This window comes from Mandrillus leucophaeus, unplaced genomic scaffold (assembly GCF_000951045.1).
Source record: "Mandrillus leucophaeus isolate KB7577 unplaced genomic scaffold, Mleu.le_1.0 Scaffold152, whole genome shotgun sequence".
In the NCBI taxonomy this organism is placed as follows: Eukaryota; Metazoa; Chordata; class Mammalia; order Primates; family Cercopithecidae; genus Mandrillus; species Mandrillus leucophaeus.
Window position 1 is genome coordinate 872,563 of NW_012101499.1, and position 25,329 is coordinate 897,891.

Below are 25,329 nucleotides of genomic sequence, written 5' to 3' on the forward strand. Positions count from 1 at the left end.
GCATTCTGGAAGCATCTCTGCCGGCTGGGTTCTATCTGGTGCTGAGGTGACATAAAAACAGACATTTCTATTCTGGAGGTAGGGACGTCCAAGATCAAGGTGCTGGCAGACTTGGTGTCTGGTGAAGGCCCTCCTCCTGGTTCATAGACAGCGTCTGCTCACATGCTTGAGGGCTGAGGGAGCTCTCTGGGACTCCTTTTATAGGGGCACTGCTTCCATTCATGAAGACTCTGCCCTCCTCGCCCAGTCACCTCCCAAAGGCTCCCTCTCCAGAAGCCATCACATTGGTGGTTAGGATTTCAACATGTGAATGTGAGGGTAGTCCAGACATTCAGACCATAGTATCACCTTTGAAAGACATGACATCAGGCATCCCTTTAGGGCTGCAGGGTTAACACAGTCCTCCCTGAGGGCCTGGCCAGCCACTTCCCAGAACAACCCCATATGGTCCCTGGGAGCCGGTGTCCAGTAGGGGAACCGTTGGCCTCCCTGGAGGTGGCAGCAGGTCAACATAAGGCCAGTGGAAGATGCTTATTTTCTCTAGCACTAACCTGCTTGGACCCAAGGACGCATGCACATACCACAGACCCTCCAGAAAAGACAATATTGTCTGCATCCAAGTCTGAAGAGTAGAGTGATGTCACACAACTGGCATGACAGTCTGCATCTCGGCCATGCTGGCTGATGCTTAGAGGGGTCTCCACTCTTCCTTTGAAGGGCCCTGTTCCTGCCCCCACGCTGCGTGCATCCTCACAGCACTTGCACTGCCGACATTTCTGATAGATGGGTTTGTGTGTCCCTCACTCCCACCGCCCTCTGTCTCTCTCCCTGGGTTTCCCGTTCTGTACCTGCCACACCCAGGGGTTTGCGAAGTGGGTGAGGGTTAGAGCATGTCTGAGACATCCTCACTTGCTCCTGCAGGGATGTGGCTTGAGGGTGAAGTGGACCGGTCCTGGCAGCTGCCCTGCTGGGTGTGTCCAGCCCGACACAGGTCCAGGGCCACGCACGTCCCTGCAGAGCTGGAGCGCTGGTCTCCAGGGATCAGTTTTAAACTCTAGGAAAACTGAAGTTGGAACAATAAGTTGTTTATTAAGCTTGTGACCTAGACGGCTCCTGAAACCCATTCCTGATTCCTGCTGGGGTAAGGCCATTTTATCCTCAGCTTGTAAGGCGGTGACATCAGCATCCCAACTGGAGGTGGGAGAGGGGTTTCTGGGGGCAGAGGACATCCCAGGGTGGAGATGTTAGGTGGCCAGGCACTGGCGAGGCATGGCCGGGGAGGGCTGTGGTGTCTTCTGTTTCCCAGCACCTGGCTGCCCGCTGCCAGCTGGGAGGGGAGATGTGGTGAGTGCGTGTCCTCCACTGTCCTGGTTGCAGGGCCTGGAGAGGCTCTAAGCTTTACCTGCCCCATCTGGGCAAACCCCTGAGGTAAGAAATAAGCGAGAATACACTCCCCCAGGCAGTGGTTTGCAGTGAGGTCAGGGGTCCAGGTAATGACTGCCTGTGTTAGATTGGCCAGTCCACAGCTGTCACCAGAGATCCCCTTTCAGTTTCCCTGGGATGCCAGCCAGGGCATTTTAATGCCAGTGTTGCATCCTGTTGCTGGCAGAAGCACTGACACCTTCTATGTGGTAGTGACTGGTGTCCCTTCTGTAATCCGCCCTAGCTGCCAGACAGCTGATCCCAGGAAGGAGCCGAGACATGGGTGACTGGACAGTCCCCAGATGGCATTTTGGTCCATGGTTTCTGCCTTACAGGACACTTGCTAACAGTCACTATTCACATCTAAGATGCAACACTAGGTCAGAATATATGTTCTGCAACAGAGTGACACATGCACAGATGCACATACACACATGCACACACAGATGCACATGTCTGCATACACATACACAGATGCACACACAGATGCATGCACATATGTGCGCATATAGCTGTGCACACATTCATGTATATGCATACACAGATACGTATATATGGATATATATACACAAACATGCACAGGCGCACACATTATGCACACACACACAGATGCCCATGCATACACATATGTATACCCATGCAGAGATCCAAGCAGATGCACATGCACACACACGGATGTACTTATGTATGCACATAGGCATACACATGCATGCACAGACATACACATTTACGCACATGCAGAGATCCAAGCAGATGCACATGCACACACACAGATGCATATGCATGCAGGTGCACATGTGTATGCACACAGGCATACACATGCATGTGCAGACATGCAGACATACACATGTATACAGCACACCTGTAAAGATGTGTACAAATACACAAACATGGATAGGTGCACATATCAATGCGTGTTCACATGCACACTGCACATGGCATGCACATATACAGATGCATACACACAGATGTACATGCATCCACATATATGTACCTACACAAGACATATATGCACAGTGGTTGCTGGGTACTCCCATTTTCTCTGCTGTGACCTCCTGCCTTGATTTGAAGGCCCCTGGGGGTGGGAGAGCTGCCTTCTGACAAGTGCTGACAGGCAAGAGTGTGGGGCTCACAGCCCCCTCGGAGTTTCATTCTGCTGACATTTAAAGTGGGCTTGTGCACCCTCATGAACAGCCACAATTACGTGTGAGTAATGGGAGTGACATTTCATAACCCTGTCTTTCTAATGGGCTCCTATGTCAAGTCATTCTTCCTGAATGCAAAGGGCAGCAATTTCACACTGTCAGGGCAAAATGCATGTGCATACAGCTCAACTCCCAGCAGGATACCTTTGCTTCTCAGAAATGGTGAAGAAAGCCAGCAAAATGGGCTTTTTTTCCTTTTGTTTTAATTTAACTATTTAGAGTGAGGTCCTTCATGTAACGCCCATCAGTGATTTTGGAGCCAGTGTTCTGAAAGAACTCGTGGGGCCGGCAGATCTGTGTGAGTGTGGTGTGTGCTTTGCTTAAAGCAACTTTAAAATTATATGAAACAATGCATTCTTGTTGAAAAAGGAAAAAAAAAAAACCTCCAATGTCACAAAGAAAATGGCAGCCCCTCCCCCTCCCTGGGAGGAGCAGTGTGTGGCATGGGCCTTCTGTCCTGACCTTTGGCTACTCATGTGGATTGTTTTAAAGGCCGTTTGAGAAGAGCAGCAGGGTCTGATTTATGCCATTAAGAATCTGGTGTCTGCTGATGAGATCAATACACTGCAGACCTGGGTACAAATCCATACCAGGAAGCCTGGTGGTCAATCATTGTTCTCAGGGCAGGGCCTGGCTGGAAGCCAGGTAGGTGTGCCCGTGCCCTGCTAAGCTCTATATGACAGTGTCTGGATTGGTCCAAGGTAAAAGCAATTAAGAAAAAGGTTTCTTTTCAACATAACCGGTTTGAATAACCACATACACCGCGCCAGTCCTGACAGTTCTTCGTAACCATTTAAAGCCACCCAGGAGAACCTGCTGGCTTCCACCTGGGCACCTGCTGATGCTCCTGGAATACCTTCTCTCAGCCACATTCGTTCAGGGATGACTTTGCCATCCCTGGGTTTGGTTGTGGATACTATTAAAAGATTTGTTTTAAATCTCTCTTCACTGGGGATTTTGCTTTTTGGGACTTTCTACTCTTGGCGCCGTACCTTTGTCCTCTCCAGGTCTGGCCCGAGTCTTCTCACTGGGATGTTTGTGTTTCTCCCGTTCTGCCTCAGCTAAGTCAGGGAGGCATTTTCAGGTCCTTAGGCCAAGTGCTATGAAACAATACTGCGAGAGGGGGATGGAGTGTAGGGGTCAGGGGAGGCAAAGAGTGACTGTGGGATGGAGCCAGCCACCAGCCGCTCCTGGGGGAAGAACAGTCTGGAAGAGGGAGCAGCAGGTGCCAAGGCTGCTAGGCAGCCTGGGAGGGGTGGGGTCCATCAGAGGAAGCAGGCAGGAGTGGAGTGGAAGAGGCTGGCCACATTAGGAGCCGGCATTCTGCATTAAATCCTGTGCCACTGCCCGACGCTTCTGCTTCGCGGTGAACAATCCTATTTTTACAACGTGTTTGAGCCCCGAAATGTGGCTGGTCTCGGGACCCAGGCTCTGCAGAGGCAGCTCACTCTTCCCATCCTTGGGAGCCTATCTTCAGGGGGCCATGTCTTCTGTTTCTGGATCCACTGGGCTGCTTTCCCCAGGCTGTGAGGAACCAGAACATGGATGTCTTTTTAAGGTTAATTCATTTTATGAAGGTAATTAATGCATGTAATTTTAAAGTGAAATAGTTCTTGTTTTACTTGAGAGAGGAAGCAGCACTTGCTTGTCTTGTCCCTTTGTCCCTTCCCTGCTGCCCTGAGACAGTGAGTTTCAACTGTTTTAGTCATTTTGGTATTTTCCTTCAAACTAGATACGCCTACATTTCCTGACTTTTCCATCTTAGATGTTGTATTATGCTGGAAGACAGGATTGTGTTCTCCGACTCTCGTCCCCTCCCCTTCCCTCTCTTTCTTCCCCCAGACCCCCAGTGGAGTTAGTCGTAATTTTTGTCATGGGGGCTGTGCACCTGGGCAGCGATAAGTACGCTCCGGTTACATTTCCATTCGTGGGTCACTCTTGCTTCCCCTAGGGTTAATAACTTCATTTTCTAATCTGTGTATCTGTTCTAATTCATCTTCAGACTCTTTGCCAGAGCCTTAAAATGCATTTCTGAGAACAAAGCCACAGATGCAATCAGTAATCTACTGTGCCTTCTCCTGCCCCACCCCATTGGAGCCTCTGCCTCCTCCCCAGCTGCCCGCTGTGACTGCCTCTCCTCCACTCACTTCCTAAGAAAGAAGACCTGGGAAGCAGCTCCCTTGTTTTGGTGGAGCAAATCCTGCAGTAGCTTTCTGAGAAAGAAGTTGAGGGAAGTAAAACGTTTGAGAACTTGTAGGTTTGAAGCAATGTTCTGCACTGCACTCATACTGGTTGATAATTTGACTAGATGGGGAATTCTAGGTGTGAAGTCATCTTCCCTGGGATTCAGAGGCGTTGCTTTGCTGCCTCCAGTGGGGCACTCAAAGGTAATTTCTTTGTGGCCTGTTTCTTTCTGGATGCGTCATGTAACCCTCATTTCAGGATGATGTGTCTGGTGTGGGTGGGTTCTTTTCATTCACTGTGCTCCTGGGCACTGTCATTCCAAAAGCTCAGGCCCTTGTGTTCTAGATATTTTCTTTTTATTACTGCTTTAATAATTCCTCATTTTATTTCCCGAAGCTCCTGCCAGTTCTGTGTGGGACTCCTGAATGGATCCTCCAGTTGTCTGTTCCCCCTTTTTTCATCTCTGCTGCATGTGTAACTTCTAGGAAACCTCTTTAATTTACTTTCCAGCCTTCCGTTTCTTTCACCACATTTGACTTTTAAGCTTGCTTCCATTTTCCAGGTTGTGTTTCTTTGTGACTTCTTCCAGGCCCTGGCTCAACTCTGGTCTGAAATTCAAATCAGTCGACACTGGTGGTGTGTGACAGGGCTGGGTGTGTGACAGGGCTGGGTGTGTGACAGGGCTGGTGGTAATTTTTAACAGTGGTAACAGCCACTGTTAAAAATTAAATATATGGACTTAAAATGAAACAAATTATATTTAAAAAGGTAAAATACTCAGAACTCATTCCTTTCTAGTATCATGTGCATTCTGCTGTTATCTGTGTGGTTGCGGTTACTCGTCTCTTGTATCTGAGGTGGCAGTACTGTGTGCTGGGTGCTGCTGTGCACCTCTCCCCAGTTCAGCGGCATCATCTGGGAGCTCGAAAGCAGCATTTACACCACAGAAATCAGCGTGTGCTACAAGCTGGGCACCCCCCACCTTACCCCACCACCCACCCCCACTGCCCACCCCGTGGAGAGCCAGTATTAACAGCTTGCCAGCACACCATTGGTTACTACTCACCTATTAATAGATTCCAAAGTCACCTCCTCCCTCCATTTTTATCCTTAAAGTTCATATCCTTTTAGAGTCATTTCATTGGGTTTCCAGAGAGAGTTGAGATAAATCTCTGTGTTCTCCCATCTCCTGGCTCTGGACTCTTAGCCTGGCCTGCCCGCAGAGTGCTTATTGGGATACGCAGAGGACTGACTGCAGTTGGGGACGTAGATAGGAATTAGATCCTATGCAAACCGTATCTCTCCAGTAGTGACCCAGCATCTTTGGTATTTGACGTGGAATGAACTGGGTCCTGTGGGCCTTGCGTCTCTGCTCCCAGCCCTCTGGTGTGGACAGTCACCTCCTGAACGTGTCCAGGCCATGAACCCTCACAGAGGCTTCTTTTGTGACTGGCAAGGAACTCCTAGGCCTGTTCCTTGTTGTTACTGATTTTAATAGACTTTATTGTTTAGATCAGTTTTAGGTTCATAGAAACATTGAGAAGGTGGTACAGAGATTTCCCATACGCTCCTTCCCCACACATGCACAGCCCCCTCACTTTCAGAATCGCCCCCAGAGTGGTGCCTTTGCTACAGTCAGTGAACCCACATAGGTACCTTATCACCCGACATCTGTACCTGGACATTAGGATTGCCAGTTGGTGTTGTACGTTCTGTAGGCTTGGACAAATGCATACTGACATGTGTCCACTGTGGTAATATCCCTGCCAGTGTAGTTTCCCTGCCCTAAAAACTCTGTCTCCCCCCAACCCCTGGGAACCACTGATCTTTTTACTGTCTTCATGGTTTTGCCTTTCCCAGAATGTCCTATAGTTGGGATCAGGATCATGCAGTATGTACTTTTCCAGATTGGCTTTAATGATAAGCTTTTAAAGTTCCTCTGTGTCTTTTCATGGCCTAATGGCTCATTTATTTTTAATGCTGAGTAACATTCCCCTGTCTGGATGTAGCGGTTTGTATACCCACTCGCCTGCCCCTGGGCTGTCCCCGCTGCTGCCTTCCTGTGTGGTTGGCACGCCTTATCTCTGCAGCCGCCGCATCCGTCTTCAGAGCGCCTTCTCCCATCCTCTGGCAGCTCATTGCTGTTTCTTTTGTGTGTATGGAGCTTTGCCCAGCTGGGGGACATGCCACCGGGGCGGGTGCTTTCGCTTTATCCTTGCTGTGCACAGCTTGGCATTGGCTGGGACCTGGGGCTGGGTGTGACTTGGAGGAGCCAGTGTCAGTTCATTGGGTTTCACTGGGCTGGGACTGCAGCACATGGACCAGGCCACTGGTGTCCTTGCTGCATGTATGACTAGAGCCCTCTCTGAGGCCCTGCCTGCCGCAGGCCTGCCTCCTCCTCCTCCTCCTCCTCCTCCTCCTCCTCCGGTGGCGCGGAAGCCAGCGTGAAGTCGCTCACGGTGCGAGTGTGCCATCCTCTTCTGCTTTAAGGGATGGGGCAGCCTGGCCACGTTGTCATTTCTGGCTCTCACTGGCTGTGTGACGTTTGTCACACGGAACGGGAGAAAGAAAGCATCCTGAAAATGCCAGGGGATCATTGCTCCAAAAGGAGGGGTGGATGGTTTTTAATGGGAGCTTTTCTCTTGAGGGACTGTGGACAGCTTGTCACCACTGTTACCATCCTTTCCCATGTCGTTGCATGCAATGAGGACTGAGAAGAGCAAGGGCAGCAGGACCCTGGAGGGGCATAGGATGTTTCTGTGTGCCAGGCCCTGGGCTGGTTGCTTTCACGCAGTCCCACTCTAGGACGTGGGTTCCGTGGGGCCAGGACTGATTTGTTCTAGACGTAGCGTGAGCTCCATTCGTATTTGTCAGAGCAATAACATTATTACTATAATAAACATTATTATCGGATGCTAATTGATTAATTATACATTAATATGATTATCTGCTAAATAATTATTTAGCAGATATTTCTCACAACAACTTTGTAGGCCAAGTAGGTCTACTTCTGGTTTGCAAACAAAAAGTGATACCATTATGGCAAGGAACTGCAAATGTGCCTGGAATTCAGAAGAGCTGAGCCTATAATTTATTGAGTCTTCTTCACTGGGAGCCTATGTAGAAGCTGGTTTGGGAGCTCAAAGTGGAGCAGCTTTTGGGAGCCACTGCTAATTACCGATCAGTTATACAGAGGAAAAGCCTCTTAGATGAATGAGACTGTGCAGTGGGATTTAGACCGGCGACTTCAGAACAGACACATCTGGAAATGTTCTAAGTGGTGTTGACAGGCAGGAGAGACAACTGTTGCACAGCCTTGCAGACGGGCCGAGCTCTGTGTGTTCACGTGTAGCCAGGACGGTGCAGTGGAGGGAATATGGATGAGGAGCAGTTGGGTGGAGGTAGAGCAGGGTTGTCCGTGGCCTTGCTGGCTATGATGAAAAATGTGGGCCTTGTTCTGAGTGATGAGAAGCTGTTGAAACATTTCACATGGGGAAAGGATATGATCTGATTTATGATAAGAGCATGACTCTGGCCACTGCTACTTTGTGGCAGTGGATTGGAGGGAGGTTGTGTCAGTTTGGAATGGTATTTGTTGGTAACAAAAATCTGCAAGCAAGTAATTTAAAGAGATTAACAATTTTATTAGCAAGTCTGCACAGACTTGCTAATAAATGGACAGCAGAAAGCAAGTGCAAAGTCTCCATTATGTTATCAGGGTCACACAGGCTCTTGTGGGTTTCACTTGGCCGTTCTTAGAATGAGACTTTTATCTTCATGTTCATAGCATGGCTGCCAGAGCTCCAGCCATCACATTCTAGTTCCAGGCAGCAGCAGGAAGGACTGAGGGAATTGCTAGCTGAATCAGCTAGCATCTGTGTGTCTGCCGGGTGCCCCTCCTTCCTGGAATTGCCATCTAATAAATTCACGTACAGTTCTTTGGCCAGAACTATCACCAGAGAAGCTGGGAGATGTAGTGAGCTGGGCACACTGCCAACCCAAGTAACCTCGGGATTCTGTTAGTGAGAGTGTAGGAACATGGATGCTGGCACGGGAAGCCAGTGATCTCTACCACGGAAGCAAGAATGAAAGTGAGGTAAGGGAGTAGGAGGCTGCTGAAGATGCCAGTATGAGAGGTGAGCATTGCTCAGATGAGTGCTGGTGGTGGAGATGGACAGGAGGAGACAAGCCCCAGATGCATTTGAGGCTGAGCAGCAGCACCATCTATGGATTGGGGGTGGGGATGGGGTTAGAGGTAGATGTGGTTGGCCCCTGACTGCTGGTGCTTTTTTTAGGTGAGGACACGGACTGCAGGAATTGGCTGGAAGCAGAGTGAGGTTCGGCTGTGTCTGGCTGGGTGTGGAAGGTGGCATGTAGAGGTGGAAGGTGGCATGTAGAGGTGGAAGGTGGCATGTAGAGGTGGAAGGTGGCATGTAGAGGTGGAAGGTGGCATGTAGAGGTGGTGGGGAGGAGTGGGGTTCTGGAGTCTGGAGCTCAGGGGTGTGGTTGTTCCATGACCCTCACAGGACTCCTGGATAGAAGGGGGAGCAAGGGACTCAGGGGTCCCAGGGTGCTGTTGTGAGTGAACTTTTTACAGAAGTGTAATGTGAAAGTGCCCAGTCACTGGGCCCAGCTTAGGACTTTCTCATAGGGTGAACCCAGGGGTGCAGATGGCCCCAGATCAAGGTGCTAGACCCCCTTGGGCCAGTCCTGTGGCGGGTTAGGCTGTGGGGACCAGCAAAGGTATACCAGAACAGGAGCCATGCAGTCCTCAGAGAAAGTTGGGGACATGAGAGATGGGGCCAGGAGGCCTGTGCACACCTCCTCCACCACCAGCTCCACGGTTCCACTAAGCAGCGTTAAGCCTGTTCTTTTACTAAGGGCTGCTTCTTCCTGGGCAAATCCGAGTGCGTCACCACCGTTTCTGTGGTGCACAGACTTCTTTAAGTGAGACTGGAAGAGCCAGCAGGGCCCCATTTGGGGCAGGAGGTCAGACACTCCTGCATGGTGAGGCCTCACGTGCGTGTGTTTGTACAGGTGTACATCCGTGCATGTGTGTGCGCACATGTGTGTGCATATGTTGTGTGTGTGCATGCGTGTGCACTCACATGTACATCTTAACTCTCTCTGCAGCCTCTGGTTTTTCTGGCCGTTTCCTCACTGAGCGTTACAAAGGCAGAGTCTCTAAGGGAAACTGAAACCTGAGTTCTCTTCCTTCATTTTCATCTCATTACCAGCTGGACACAGCAGCCACACAGGAAGGAAGCTGGGCAGCCAGCCGGCCATGTGTGTCTGCCGGGTGCCCCACACCAGGTCCCCTCCGTGTGTCTCTCCTGCGTTCTGAGCTGGGAGCTGGAGGAGCGGGAAGCACTGACTCCTGAAGACCCCGGCTTCACTTTCCTGTGTCCATGTGGGCTATCCACTTCTAAGACCCTCTTTGTCCCCCACCGCCTTCCATGTTCCTCAGCAGATGTACCCGGGTGCGGACCCAGGGCAAGCAGAGGGGCTACAGAGCGGTGAGAAGTGGGTCATCACTCACCACGGGTCCTGTCTCTTCTTTCTAATGTCCTTCCAGCATTTCTTCTGAGGCCCTGAAGAAGTATCCAGTGGACTTTGGCACTGCAGTGGTGAGAGCGACCCCTCCTCTCCTGGATAACTGGGAAATGTGGATTCTCAGGGACCGCGCTATTCACCAGCTCCAGGCTGTGCTGCTGGCCCTGGTCCTGGGGCGCTGAGCCACATCTGCAATAGCACACTTTCCCGGCCACCTGCTGCCGTGAGCCTTTGCTGCTGAACCCCCTGGGGTCGCCCCTACCTGATGAGGATGTGCATCCCTATTAGGGGGCTGCTCATGGCCCTTGCAGTGATGTTTGGGACAGCGACGGCTTTTGCACCCATACCCCGGATCACCTGGGAGCACAGAGGTGAGTGATGAAGCCTGCAGGGGTGCTGATGGCATAGGATGGGGAACCTCACTGCCTGGGGTGCTGAGGCTGGGGTGGGACAGGGACCCCACTTCCTGAGATGCTGAGGTGAGTGGCTGGGGATGGGATGGGGACCCCACTTCCTGGGATGTGGGGGCAGGTGGCTGAGGATGGGACGGGGACCCCACTGCCCAGGATGCTGAGGTGGGTGGCTGGGGACAGGACAGGGACTCCATTTCCTGGGATGCTGAGGCAGGTGGCTGAGGATGCTGGCATGTGATCTGTTGGATTCTCTGCTCTAAGAACTTTGAGCAGACAGGCCTATGCAGCTGATCTAAGGGAGAGGCTGTGACAACTGTAGATACTCAGCAGGGCTCGTGCAGACCTCCTGATTTGGTTTCTGAATTTGAGGGCCCCTGACAGGAAGCTTCCCTCCCTCGTACCTGGTAACATTTGCGGTGCGCTGCCAAAGCACCTGCCCCTCTGAGTGTCTGCCCAGGCACCTGAGAACAGTGGGGCATCATGAGGACGCTGGTCCTATATGCAGCTGAGCCTCATGCCAGCTACTTTCCTTTGCTGCTGTTTAGTTTTTGTTTTAGTTGTTTCTTCTCTTGGGGGATGTGTCTGGGGACCCGGGTTTCTGACTCAGTGGAGTGAGAGCTTATTAAGGTGTTGCTTGCAGGCGGCTAAGAGCTGTCAGCAATATAGGCCACTGTTGTGCCAAGAGAGGACCTGCTGCCTGTGTGCATCTCTCTTCCACATGGGAAAATTAGAACAGAAAGCGTGAACACCTGACTCTCTTTGTTTTTTCTCGAAGTCAGGGTCTAGCTCTGTTGCCTAGGCTAGAGTGCAGTGGGACAGTCATAGCTTACTACAGCCTCGATCTCCTGGACGCAAGCAATCCTCCCACCTTGGCCTCCCAAAGTTCTGGGGCTACAGGCACCTGCCACCACACCTGGCCCACCTGACTCTCAAATAAAACAGACTCTTGGTAATATGTAAAAAGCCAAGGTCAGAATGCTCAAATTGTTGTCAAGACAGTTAAAGAAACAGGTCCTAAAAAAAATAATGCTGATACATGTATATTATTCTTAAGCAGCTATTGCTCAAATCTTCATATTCCTAAGTAGCTATTGATACAGTAACCTAATAAGCAAAGAGATGTCGCTTGTTTCTCTGTCTATAAGTTGGTGGTGGTGACCACTGAGAATTGCGTGGGTTGATGGATATATTCTCCAAAAGAAATTTTGTAAAGATTTTGAAGTAAAACATTCTTTTTCTGAAGAAGAAAATCCTAAATCATTGTATTCCTGTACACCTCATCTGTGGATGACAAGGCATGTAGACCAGAGTTGGGTGGGCAGAGGGTGGGAGCCATCACAGGAAGCACCTGGCAGAGCAGGGTTTGGGACTCTGTGGGATCTGAGGGAGCAGGAGGGGATGTCCGACTCACAGTCTCAAAGTGGGCACACTAGCTCCGGGCTCGAGCTCGGGCTGTGGTTCCCGTGTGCACACTTGATGGCTGCCATTGACTGAGGCCGCCTCCACTGCAGCAGTGCCTGTTGCAGCAACACGTGGCCTCCGAGACATGACTACACCGAGATCTGCTCATTGTCACTGAGACCGGGACCTAGGATGTGCCCAGGTTTAAAAACGATTCCATCGCTCTTTTCTTCCTCCCGCTCTGACCCTGCCCTTGCATCCCAGAGGTGCGCCTGGTGCAGTTTCACGAGCCGGACATCTACAACTACTCAGCCTTGCTGCTGAGCGAGGACAAGGACACCTTGTACATAGGCGCCCGGGAGGCGGTCTTCGCTGTGAACGCACTCAACATCTCCGAGAAGCAGCATGAGGTACGTCCTGGGCTCCCCTGCATGTCCACACAGCCTGGCTTGAGTGGGCAGCCTCTCCTGGCCCCACTGTGGGACTGGGGGCTGACTTACCTGGAGCCTCTGTCCTGTAGCTGTGACCATGCAGCCCCATGTTTGGGTGTCCACCAGCAGTTCACCCTGGGACCACCTGCTTTGCTTTTTTTGTTTTTGAACTTTTTATTCCGAAGAAATCTCAAACGTACCTATGAGCAGAGACAGCTACTCCATGAACCCTGTACCCACTGCAGCTTATGCAAGGCCAGGTGTTCAGTCCTGCCCACAGTGCCCTCCACCTCCTGGGGCATTGAGGCAGATCCCGACACCACATTCTTCATCTGGGTATCTCTTATCAGAAAGGGCCCCTTGTCGTGCAAATAACCAAAAATAGCTTCTCCAAAATTTACGTCATCATCCATTCGGCCAGTGTTCATATTGCACCGACTCTCTTGTGGGTGATGCTTGTTTAGTTGGTTCGAATGTTTAGTTTGAATCAGGTTGCAACCAGACTGTCCCAATCCATTGCAGCTGGTCACCCTGTCCATTCAGTCTCCGCTTCTAGGAGCCAGCCTCGGTTTCCTTCCTGAGAAAGCTACTCTGCACAGCCCATCCCATGTCCCACCCTTCACATTGCTCCTGAGTCCTCAGTGTCTTTAAGTATTTTTTTTAAATCAAACTGAATTTAAAATTTGATTGTAGCTCACTGCGGCCTCAAATTCCTGGGCTCAAGTGATCCTCTTGCCTCAGCCTCCTGAGTCGCTGGGAATATAAGTATGTGCCACCACACCCAGCTCCACTCACGGTATCTATAGCATGCACCTCTGTCTTCACATCCCCAGCTGGGTTTCAGGTCCAGGCTCACCCCACTCGGGGCCATGAGAGGCGGGCTTCTCCATGGAGGCAGGTGTTCCTCCTCCTGAGTCTCAGGGGCCTTTCACCATTGAAATCTATATCCTCTTCTCATCAAAGATTGCAAAACGCAATATTCTGATGCCACCCTCTTTCTTCACTTGCTAGCTGGAAATCGGACAAAAGGGGAAGTGCCCATCACCAGCTTTTTTGGTCCATAGAGGTCCCAGTTCCTTTGGGAAATGCAGAATCGATGCTTGGAATCTTTGCCTTTGTTTACCAGTTTTCAATGAGTTAATGAGTCAGTTTCCCCTCTGAAGGGCAAGAATGAGTTTTTTGATTGATTTTTCATGTCACAGTGAAAGTCATAGATTTAAACATATTCGCTCTGCTTTGACCCATCGCAGTGAAATCCCTGCTGCATGCTTAAATTGTCGCATCCACGGCCAACAGCAGCCTGTTTGGGTTGGCTCCTGAGACCTCACGGTGTGGGGTCGTTTTCTCGCTCTCTGGAATCTGTTCCAGGTTCTTGTTGGACATTTTCTGCCCAGATCGCTTTTTGTTTTCATCTCCAGGGTCTAGCTTATTTCTCAATTTCTGTTTGACACATAAATGAGCTCTGAGCATTATGCTCTGAAAACAAGTATTTGGCTGGGTGCTGTGAGTCACCCTTGTAATCCTAACACTGTAGGGAGGCCGAGGTAGACGGATTACTTGAGCTCAAGAGTTCGAGACCAGCCTGGGCAACACGGCGAAACCTGTCTCTACAAAAACTACAAAAAATAGCCAGGCGTAGTGGCTCAGATCTTGGGAGTCTGCTGCTTGGGAGTCTGAGGTGCTTGGGAGTCTGAAGTGGGAGGATCACTTGAGCCCAGGAGGTTGAGGCTGCAGTGAGCTGAGATCATGCCACTGCAGTCCAGCCTGGGCAACAGAGCGAGACCCTGTCTCAAAAAAACAGAAACAAAGTATTTAGCACTGTGAGACACTCTGAGCAGAAGGATGTGGTGGTCTCACCTCACTCAGCTCTTACTCTTCACGTGTCTGTTAAATTCTCTTCCTCTGAGCGCCTTCCTGACCACACAGACTCACACTCAGTCTTGGGGGAATTGTGGACAGTGTGTTTGTGCTGGCCCCACAGGTGTTCAGTGACAGCCAGCCATTGCTCTGTTAATGACACCATGGTGGTCCGTCAGGGTTGGAAAGAGGCTTGGGGACCTCTTATACTTAAAAGAAAAAATAAAGGGACCCCCATCAGTGAAAATCCCTGCAAACATGATCAAGGGTCTATTGAAGTGTACGTTCCCTTGTCCTTATGCATTTCCTGTGAGTTGATGAAATCATGTGTACTTTAAATGCTGAAGGAAGTTGCTATTTTAAATGGGACTCTGTTCTGCTTTTGTGTGCCCCTATCAGGACTTCCATTGCTATGAAATGACACTCCCTTAGTACTGTGTCTGCTGCCTGGGTACTGTGCAGGAAGCCACTGAGTTAGTTAGAAACCTAAAGTGGGGTTCCTCTCCTCATACTCTCCCTCCTAGAAGCCCTGTGTGCTTCCTAACCTCTGAGTCCTGACACCCACTACAAGCCTCTTGGTGGAGAAAAATGTATGGTTACTGGTTTCTTTTGCATTCGTTATGGAACATCACAGAGAGAGATGGGGCATTTTGTGGAAGGTGAGGCAGGGATAGATATAGAAGCCTCTGTTCTTTTCCTTTTGTCTTTCTATCCTGTGGGGGCTTTGGAGGGCAAGGGGCTAAGACCCCCACCCCCTGGCAGTTTGTGATCACAAATTGTCCCTGGTTTGAAAGAAGAGGTGGTAGGAACGTGGATCTTAATAAGACGGTGCCTGAGCTGAGCTGGTGGTGTTAGTTCATCACTTCCTCCTGCTGCTGACATGCAAGTTTAAGGAATTATAATTCTCCCTTTCCACGGATACAGTGAATATTGAGGCTTTTTTTTTTTTTTTAAACTGGACTGTAGAGTCACTTTTTTTTTTCTGTTGCCTAGGCACATGAGGCTGGAGTGCAGTGGTGCGATCTCGGCTCACTGCAACCTTTGCCTCCTGGGTTCAAGAGATTCTCCTGCCTCAGCCTCCTGAGTAGCTGGGATTACAGGCGCATGCCACCACTCCCAAATAATGTTTATATTTTTAGTAGAGACAGAGTTTCACCATGTTGGCCAGGCTGGTCTCGAACTCCTGACCTCAGATAATCCGCCTGCCTCAGCCTCCCAAAGTGCTGGGATCACAGGTGTGAGCCACCACACCTGATCTGTAGAGTCACTTTGAATGGATGGAAAAAAGCCCACTTTGTGGCCGGGCACGGTAGCTCACGCCTGTAATCCCAGCACTTTGGGAGGCCGAGACGGGCGGATCACGAGGTCAGGAGATCGAGACCATCCTGGCTAACACGGTGGAACCCCGTCTCTACTAAAAATACAAAAAACTAGCCGGGCGTGGCGACGGGCACCTGTAGTCCCAGCTACTTGGGAGGCTGAGGCAGGAGAATGGCATGAACCTGGGAGGCGGGGCTTGCAGTGAGCCGAGATCCGGCCACTGCACTCCAGCCTGGGCGACAGAGCGAGACTCCGTCTCAAAAAAAAAAAAAAAAAAAAGCCCACTTTGATGTTTGAAAATACTTACGGTTTAGGTTTTTGACAGTTTTATTTTCTCCACTTTCACTAGCTTGATTTTTGCTGCTGTTTTATGGTGAGTGATGGAAATTTTGGAGCTGGTTTTCCAGACTCCACGGGTTTCAGGATAAGGATCACAGTGAGGATGTTCTGAAGGGCCCAGGCCGCTCCCCTGCTCTCTGAACTCCTTTGCAGTCTGAGAATTGATCCTCTCAGGAGAAACCTCTAGGCTCTAAACTCTATCATGTGCTTTTAAATTTGTGCATTTTCATACTAGTATCTCTTTAAAAGAATATGCACTGAAGTGGACTCTCTCCCAACAGGTGTATTGGAAGGTCTCAGAAGACAAAAAAGCAAAATGTGCAGAAAAGGGGAAATCAAAACAGGTAATTTCTTTTGCAAGCTACAAAAAAATCCCATTCAAGTATTTCTTGGTTGGTTTAATCTACTGAATGCCAGGATTCCTGCAGTGCAGGCCTGCCTTTTCTCCAGGCTCTGTTCGTTCTGCTGGGCTTGGTTTTGTTTTGATGCATCTTGGAGCTTATCCCTCTATTCCTGAGTATCGGGATTGGGTTTCTCAAATCAGGTGCCAAACGTAGCTGGCCTTTGAGAAATACTTTTTAAAAGTTTATATGAATTGAATGTATTCAGATAGCCTGAAACTTTGACTACAGAACACGACTTCTGAAGCCCACTGGTGAATGGTATAGCAATTCAGGGTTTGTTCTGCTTCCCTGCACCCAGAGGCCTTGGTTTGGAGGAGTTGCTAGTCATGCAGTTTTTCTCAACCCCTTCATTGGACTTGCGACAGAGGTCCCCCATTTATTCAGCCTGCTGTGCTCAACCTCTTGCAGGAGGGAGCACGTGAGCGAGTGAGTGTGGGATCTGGCCAACTGTTTTGGGTGCCAGCAGGAGCAGGCTTTGTGTGGGCCCTGCTGGTGGCACCCAGGGTGAGGTGTCTGTGACCCCCGCCAACCCCAGAGGGCGTGTTACAGTGCTCTTTTATCTCTGCTCTCCATGGACAGTGGCGTGTTAGCAGCTCAGTGGGCCACTTGCCTCATTGCATGGGACATGTGAGGGCTGCCAGTGAGGGCGAAGGGCCAGTATGACAGTCTTATTTGGGTACACACACTCAGGGTCCTGAGCTCTTGTCCAGCATCCAAGAAGAATGAGGTCGCATGGACACTTGAATGCTGGTGGAGTCAGATAATTTTGTTTAGCGAAGGAAGTGGCTGTCAGCAGAGAGGGGAGCTGGAGAGGGAACGGAACGAGCAAAGAATCTTCCCTGAAGTCTGGCCGGCTCTGGCCAGCTCTTCTCCAAAGTTAAGCCATTTCTCCAAAGTCCAGCCATCCCTCTGAAGTCAAGTCGCCTCTCTCTAGTCCAGCACCTTCTCTTCTTTACCAGCTGAGTCTGGGGTCTTTATAGGCACAGGATGAGGGGCAGGGTAGGCTGTAGGTAGTTTTGGAAAAGGCAACATTTGATGGTAAAAAGACATTATTCAGAAAGAATCAGTCAGGAGAGAGCGGGAAAACAGGGATAGAAGTTCTCACTGGGCCGCAGGTTTTAGGCTTTTTGACTCGCAGGTGGGGTTTTGCCAGGGACCTGCCCCTGTCTGCCTAGACTTTCTCTGGCTCCTTTCTCTATCACTGGGACTTTTGGATTCTTGGCACACGTCCGTCCCTTTGGTCCCTCAGGTCCCTTGGTGTGGTGCTCATTTAGGGAGCCCTGGACCAAGTGCTCGTTCCCGTCCGCAGCTCTAGGTTGTCCTCGCCACCCTCTGAGCCGTCATGTCCCTACGTGGCGCTGGGCAGTCTTCCCCAGTGACGGTCAAGACAAGCTGAGTTAACGGCAAGAAAAGAAAGAAAACCCAAGGAAGTCTTTGCTAAACTTTCTTAGCAAAATGCCAAACACTTGCACTGAAGTGTTTGTCTCTAAATCCAAAGTTAGTTTAGGAAATGAGAGGAAAAGCAGGCAGCGCAGTGTAGCTCCTGTTTCCGGGGGTGTGCAGGTGCATTGGGGTGAATAGTGAATTACTTCCAACCACTTTAAAAAACAGTCAAGCAAAAAGAGATCTCCTAATCTGGGATGATTTCAGACTATATAGCGCATGTAATACAAGTACTTTTAGCTTAAAATAGTGAGTTCTGAAATGGTATCTTTGTTTTCCTGCTTGGGCCTTTCTGATGCCAAGCCGGGCTCCAGGCTCTCCTAGTTTAGCCTCTCCCCTGGGGGCTGGACTGGGACCCTGGGTTGGGTAGACCTAGAATCACTGTTCCTAGTTCTGTGAAAGTGGGAGGCAGGGTGGGGTCTCCAGAAACAAAGAGGAAATTCTGTAGGGTAGACACTGCTCCAGGCCTGGCAACAGAACAAGTGGTCCGTGTACTTAGCAAGAGTGAAATATATTGCTCTCAACAGTGGGTGTCCCAGTAAGATTTGAGGTAAGCATTCATTGAGTTTTTTTTTTAGTCACCACATCTTTGCTGAGTATCAATTAGGGACTGAAACAAAATCCTGCTTGGCACCTGAACAGCCTGTGGACACTGCAGGGACACAATTACTCAGGCCAGTTTCAGCTTTAGGTTTGCCTAGGGGTGGGGTTGGGGTCTCAGTGAACCTCCCACTGTACAGGAACAGGCCAGTGTGTGAAGAGGAGCTGCAGAGGGTCTAGATGACAAGACAAGGCTGAGAATGCACACATGTCTCGTTGGCCTGGGGCCACGTGTGAGCTGGTGTTGGTGAATGTGGGTCTGTGCCCCTGAGATGAACGAGGTAGCAGTTTGAATAGTGGAGGGCGTCTGGGCTGGACGGTTGCTAATGGTGCATTTCTCTTCCCTGCAGACAGAGTGCCTCAACTACATCCGGGTGCTGCAGCCGCTCAGCGCCACTTCCCTTTACGTGTGTGGGACCAACGCATTCCAGCCGGCCTGTGACCACCTGGTAAGGCTGATGGGCACCTCCCTGTGCTCACGCCAGCCTGGTCAACAGTTAAAGTAGAAGGGGGCTCAAAGCAGACATAAAGCTGTCTCCACCCTAAAAAACAATAGGATTTCCTCAGAGCCAGATGCAGAAAACGGACGCAGCTTGTGGCCCCTCTGAAAGCCTTGTACGGCTGCTGTCAGGGGCACGCAGCCCACTTGGCTCCTCTCAGTTTCGGTGTCCATGGCCAAGGGCGAGGCCTGGGGTGCAGCTCAAGGTGCTGGGAGCCCTTGGTGCTAGTGCAGAGCATGCCATGAAGGGGCGTGCTGGAAAGTACAGACAGCCTGAACATGCCATGGGGTGGGGGGGCGTGCTGGGAAGGACAGACAGCCTGAACATGCCATGGGGTGGGGGGGCGTGCTGGGAAGGACAGACAGCCTGAACATGCCATGGGGTGGGGGGGCGTGCTGGAAAGGACAGACAGCCTGAACATGCCATGGGGTGGGGGGGCGTGCTGGGAAGGACAGACAGCCTGAACATGCCATGGGGTGGGGGGGCGTGCTGGGAAGGACAGACAGCCTGGTAGCTCTGGGCATCTGGGTCAGGTGGAAAAGTCAGGACTTTCTCCTGGCTTGTGTGTTCTTGGTTGGTGCACCTGTGCTCTGGCTGTGGGAGCCACCCTTCGGGTCAACCGTGGTGTGCAGCTTGCTCACTGAACCACTCCTGGGTCCACCCACTGAGGGGCAGCCGGTCAAGTGTGCCGAGCTCCTCGAGAAGCAAGTCCGGCCTGTGTCCCTTACCGGGTCACATCCTTGACTGCCCAGCCTGGTGTCCGGCACCTCCCGCTGTGTGAGGGTCCTTTCTATCCGGATAATCTGATGAGCAATGTGATAATCCTCAGAAAGAGAGGGAGAAGTAGCCTTTTAAATAAGTGGAATACATGGAAAATGAAGCACATTTTCTACTGTGTGTCCCTGGATTTTAATGAGTCCTGATAAATGTAAAATATGCCACAGTGAAAAGCATCATTTGCTAGAACCCTAAATTAATTGGAATTAAAATATTTTCCAATCTTGAGTCAGAGATAAATGACAAGACAACGTATGGCCTCATTAGAGGCTTGATGAGGAAGCCTGGTATTTGCACACAGACGTCTGGGGTGAGATTCGTAGTCGGGGTCTACCCAGCTGCCTGTACCACAGATGCTGGCAACGAAAGCGAATAGGGGGTGGGGGTGCTTTGGGGATGGTAAGACCTTCAGTCTTCAAAGACAGTCGTTTGTATTTGCTTTTGTGCCCAAAGTGCAGTTGAACCAGAAACATTTTGCACAACAAAGGATTTTTCTGGCTAAACTCAATCAGAAGCTTAAAGTTCTGTCATTTAAACTTACATTCTATAGACAGGTTAGTTGTTGAGGTTAGAGGATACTGTATTTGGTTTAAATTTAGACCTATAATTTTTCCTAATTTTTTTTTTTTTTGAGACAGAGTTTCACTCTTGTTGCCCAGGCTGGAGTAGAATGGTCTGATCTTGTCTCACTGCAACCTCCATCTCCGGGGTCAAGGGATTCTCCTGCCTCAGCCTCCCAAGTAGCTGGGATTACAGGCATGCACCACCACGCCTGGCTAATTTGTATTTTTAGTAGAGATGGGGTTTCTCCATGTTGGTCAGGCTGGTCTCGAACTCCTGACGTCAGGTGATCCACCCGCCTCGGCCTCCCAAAGTGCTGGGATTACAGCCGTGAGCCACCATGCCCCACCAATTTTTCCTAATATTTTTAATAAAAGTTTTCGCAGCTGCAGAAAAGATATATCACTTGTATATCCTGGCAACCTAGATTGCACAATTGGGAGTGTGTGTGTGCACATGTCTGTGTGCCTGTGCATGTCTGTATCTACATGTGTGTCTGTGTGTGCACGTATGTGTTCTTGCTGAACTATGACCCATGACTCCCAAATGCCTTCACAGGCATCTCGTAAGAATAGTGACATTTTCTTATGTAACTCCAGTTTTGTCATTATAGCTAAGAAAATGTTCAATCATTCCCCAGTATCATCCTGTCTCCAGTCCCTGTTCAGATTTTCCCAACAGCCCCCAAACCTCCTTTCAAGGTATGATAAATGGTCACATCCAGTGGGGTTCACATTCCCTAACCTAACAGGTGAAGAACCGTATGCTGCTTTAACCGGCCTTTCAGAGGTGTCAGCTGTGGCCTTCCACGTGGTCTGAGCCTTCCCGCTCTGCTTCCGAGAGCATGTTTCCAGCCAGCCTCCTGCGGCAGAGGTGCTGGGTGCCCTCACGCCGCGGTGGGCCCTGCCTGTCTTCTTCAGCATCCCCAGGCTATTGGCTGCCAAGTGGCATCCCCATGTGTGTTCTGCGTGCTCTCTGGTTCCCGGCAGGCTCAGCCCCTCTCTCGTCTGTGCTGTCCAGATGAGTTTCTTCTGTCACTTGCTGAGTTTTGCCTGTTTTTGTCCTGGATGCCCTTTCTCACTCATTTGTCCACACTTCTCACATGTTCAGGGATGGAGACACCTCATCTGCCATTCTGTCGGCATTCCCCCCAGTTCATCACCTATTTAACCTTGCCATGTTATTTCCCTGTGTGGAACTTTCCAGTTCTCTCTGTGGTTTGCTCTGTGCATTTTTTTCCTCATGTGGCTGTGGGCACTCTGGCCGGATAAAGAGATGACCCCCAGATGGAAACGCCAGCCACTGCTTTGTTTTAGTACAGTGCGGTTCTGTTTTTAGTATTCAGATCGTTGATCCATCCAGAATGCGTTTTGGTGGGTGGAGTGAGGTAGGGATTCTGCCCGTTTAAGTTTTTCTGTTTCCTATTTATTGGGTCACCTAGCTGCTTAGAATGCCATCTTTACTGATGTTAAAATTCTGCTCATGGGCTTCCGATCACATACTGAGCAGGTCCTGTATTTGGTTTGTCCTGGCGGCTTTCCAGCCCTAGAGCCATCAGCATTGCCATTTCCATTTTGCAGATGAGTAAATTGAGGGTCTGAGATCTTGAGAAGCTTGGCCACAGCGTCAGAGCAAGGGCACCAAGGTGCTGATGTCCAGACCTGAGCTGAGCAACACAAGCCCTGGCCCTGGTGGGCAAGACTCTCGTAGCTCCACACCCATCTGCTCGGCCCTGTTAGTCTTCTGAGAATAGCAAATTTGTAAAATGAAATGGTACAAAGACTCAGTATTACTACAGAAATTCAGCCATCTGATGATGTGCTTTCTTTTTATTCAATTGTAGAACTTAACATCCTTTAAGTTTCTGGGGAAAAACGAAGATGGCAAAGGAAGATGTCCCTTTGACCCAGCACACAGCTACACATCCGTCATGGTTGGTGAGTCCTGCCCCTCCAGTTCCTTCACCCTGAAGATTACAGTGGCATGTTAATTACCAAACGGGATATTTGAATCTTCTCTGAAGTGCTGTCTTTCTTGGCTTTGTTTAAATGGGAGCTATCCTTACAAAAGGCACATGTGACTATATAGACCCTTTAACTATTGAATTCATTGTTTGCAAGGATAGTAGCCTCCATGGTAAATGCCACTTTGTATCCATTGCTGGCTCATGTCATTTGGATAATTCCCTCATGCTGAGCAAATGCTCCTGTTTGAGAGTAAGAATTTGACCGAGCCACATGCTGTCTGCGGTGGTCTTGCACCCCTGCGCAAGTGGTCATAGCCTCGTGTGCACCCACTGTTGCATCTGCCAGCATTTTCCTGGCTGCGGGAATTACTTGCTCATGTTTACTTACTGCCCCATGACTCTTAAAATGCAGCTGAACATGGAGCATAAAATTATTCCCATCAAAGTGAGAGCACGCCTGCGGTCCTAGCTACTCGGGAGGCTCAGGCAGGAGGATAGGAGTTTGAGACCAGCCTGGGAAACAGCAAGAACTCGTCTTAAGCCAGGTGCGGTGGCTCACGCTTGGATCTCGAACTCTTGGAACTCTTGAGATCAAGAGTTCGAGACCAGCTGGCCAACAGGGTGAAACCCCATCTCTACCAAAAAAATATAAAAATTAGCCAGACGTGGTGGTGCGCGCCTATAGTCCAAGCTACTTGGGAGACTGAGGCGGGAGAATCTCTTGAACTGGGAGGCGGACGTGGCAGTGAGATCACACCACTGCACTCCAGCTTGGGTGACAGAGTGAGACTCTGTCTCAAAACAAAACAAAACAAAAAAACCTCATCTCGAAAAAGAAATAACTAGAAGACACAGGACACTCCAAAAGTTGAGTAGACTGTCTTTCCCCTTCCCTGGGGGGACACTTAATTGGATTATAAAGGAAAACACTGTATTGAATGTTTTTCCCAGGGCTGGTGCCATAGCCTGAGAGGTTGGTTCCCTTTTTCTCTTTTCTCCTGGGGCCCTGCAGATGGAGAACTTTATTCGGGGACGTCGTATAATTTTTTGGGAAGTGAACCCATCATCTCCCGAAATTCTTCCCACAGTCCTCTGAGGACGGAATACGCAATCCCTTGGCTGAACGGTAAGGAGGAGCAGTGCACCTTAGTGGGAGGTGTATGTCCCCTCATGAGCGCACACCCGTTGATCTCTCCTTTTGCTGTCTCTGAGCCCTGGGGGCCCCCCAGCTTATGTCAGCCCGTGTTTGTGGGGGACACTTCCCAAACTGCCCAGCAATGGCCAGAGTCCCAGGGCACCTTGTTTGGTGTTCTCTCTGCTAACTGTCTTAAGACGGCTCACCACCAACCCCCCAAAAATGGATTGGGAGACTGTCATAAAAGTGAGAATCTGATAGTAAATGGCAAACTCAGACTAATCAGATGGGGACATGGTATAATTTCTGGAGTGATATTAAAGTGTGGTGCCAACACTGGTGTGGGACCTGCCTCCAGGCCCAGCGTCTAGCGCCTGGTCGTTTGGGCTCTGGGTGCCTTGTTGCTGCCAGCGGCACATGTCCAATGTCCGTCTTCAATGTGCAGGGAGAAGCTGGTGGCTGTTCATGGAGCCTTTTCTTGTGGATGCCAGCCAGTAGAGCCCTGGGTTTTGAACCTCTTGACCTCAGGGCAGATCCCAAGACCCAAGATTCAGGGACACTCGGCTATTCCTCGGGGTGGGGCAGGATCTGGTGGTTAGCGTTTGTTGATTTGAAGCATGTGTTGTTTAAACCAGCAAATGCATACCTTACGTAGGTCTCGGATGCTGGTACGATCTGGCTCCCTACCTTCCAGTCAGGAGGCCCAGCCTCAGTTCTTTGGGTGGGCCTGGGTGGGATGCGCTGCAGAACCACCGCCGGGGGCACCTCTCTGAGGCCGAGGAGGTGGGGTAAGGCACCCTGTGGGCTCCGTGCTGTCATCGTCTGCGGACCCTGGAGTTTCTGCTTGGGCTGTGGCATGTGCACACTCCAGACATCCTTGCAGGGAAGCCCTCAGGCCCCCAAGGCAGTGCAGGCTGGCCTCGTGACCTCGCGGGTACAGGCAGGCCCCCAGCTCTGTGTTCCGGGATAATCACTGTCCTCTCTCTGCAGAGCCTAGTTTTGTGTTTGCCGACGTGATTCGAAAAAGCCCAGACAGCCCGGACGGCGAGGATGACAGGGTCTACTTCTTCTTCACGGAGGTGTCTGTGGAGTACGAGTTTGTGTTCAGGGTGCTGATCCCACGGATAGCAAGAGTGTGCAAGGTGAGTGCCAGGCACTCTGGCTTCGCTTGGCCCCTGCCATGGCAGTAGTGTGCCTGGATGATGGGTGGCTCCTGATCTTCGTCTGAAATGTCACTTTCCCTAGCACTTTATTCCCTTGGGCCTCAGATGCGGCTCTCAGTGGATCTTATTTCTGGTGGTTATGGGGACCGAGGGAGTGGTAGCCCCCATGTGTGACTCATTAGCCTCCTGTTCTCAGGAGGTTCTGTCTTTTAACGCACCCTCTTCAAACCTCCCCAGCTTATAAAAAGCAAGGCTTTGTGGAATGTATTCACCAGAGTCTGTTGGAATTTCACCATTTGTCTCTTAATCTACCTAAGAGTGAAACAGTAACCGACGGCTTAAGATTAAGAAGAGAGATCCAATACCAAAGTTTGTCAAAACACAAATCTTTAAGTATCTAAAAAGTAGAGGGGGATTGCCTTTAAAATGACACACTGTAGGCACAGTGCTCCGTGCAGGAGAGCGGCCTGTGGGCTTGATTCTAGGAAATCTCAAGGTTGCTCAGTGGCAGTTTCTGGGAGGTGGATTGACAGGCCTCGGGAGCTGGGGGAAACCACATGAGACACAGCCACCATGTCCCTGGCCAGGCGCTCATCTCGGAGCAGGTAGCCATTCATCTCTCGTGGAAATGAGTAGACAGTTCCTGCATGGCCCT

At 50.4% G+C, this 25,329-nt stretch overlaps 1 protein-coding gene across 1 annotated transcript in view; it reads left to right on the forward strand.

The window, feature by feature from the left end:
• Positions 1-25,329, forward strand: part of SEMA4D (sema domain, immunoglobulin domain (Ig), transmembrane domain (TM) and short cytoplasmic domain, (semaphorin) 4D) — an 81,094-nt gene that overhangs the window by 20,742 nt on the left and 35,023 nt on the right. Inside the window, exons 3-9 of the mRNA XM_011975184.1 lie at positions 10,387-10,735; positions 12,443-12,588; positions 16,407-16,469; positions 18,923-19,021; positions 22,254-22,347; positions 23,389-23,502; positions 24,502-24,653. Of these exons, the coding sequence (XP_011830574.1) occupies positions 10,630-10,735; positions 12,443-12,588; positions 16,407-16,469; positions 18,923-19,021; positions 22,254-22,347; positions 23,389-23,502; positions 24,502-24,653 (774 nt within the window). The 5' untranslated portion in view covers positions 10,387-10,629. The remainder of the gene's footprint in view (positions 1-10,386; positions 10,736-12,442; positions 12,589-16,406; positions 16,470-18,922; positions 19,022-22,253; positions 22,348-23,388; positions 23,503-24,501; positions 24,654-25,329) is intronic.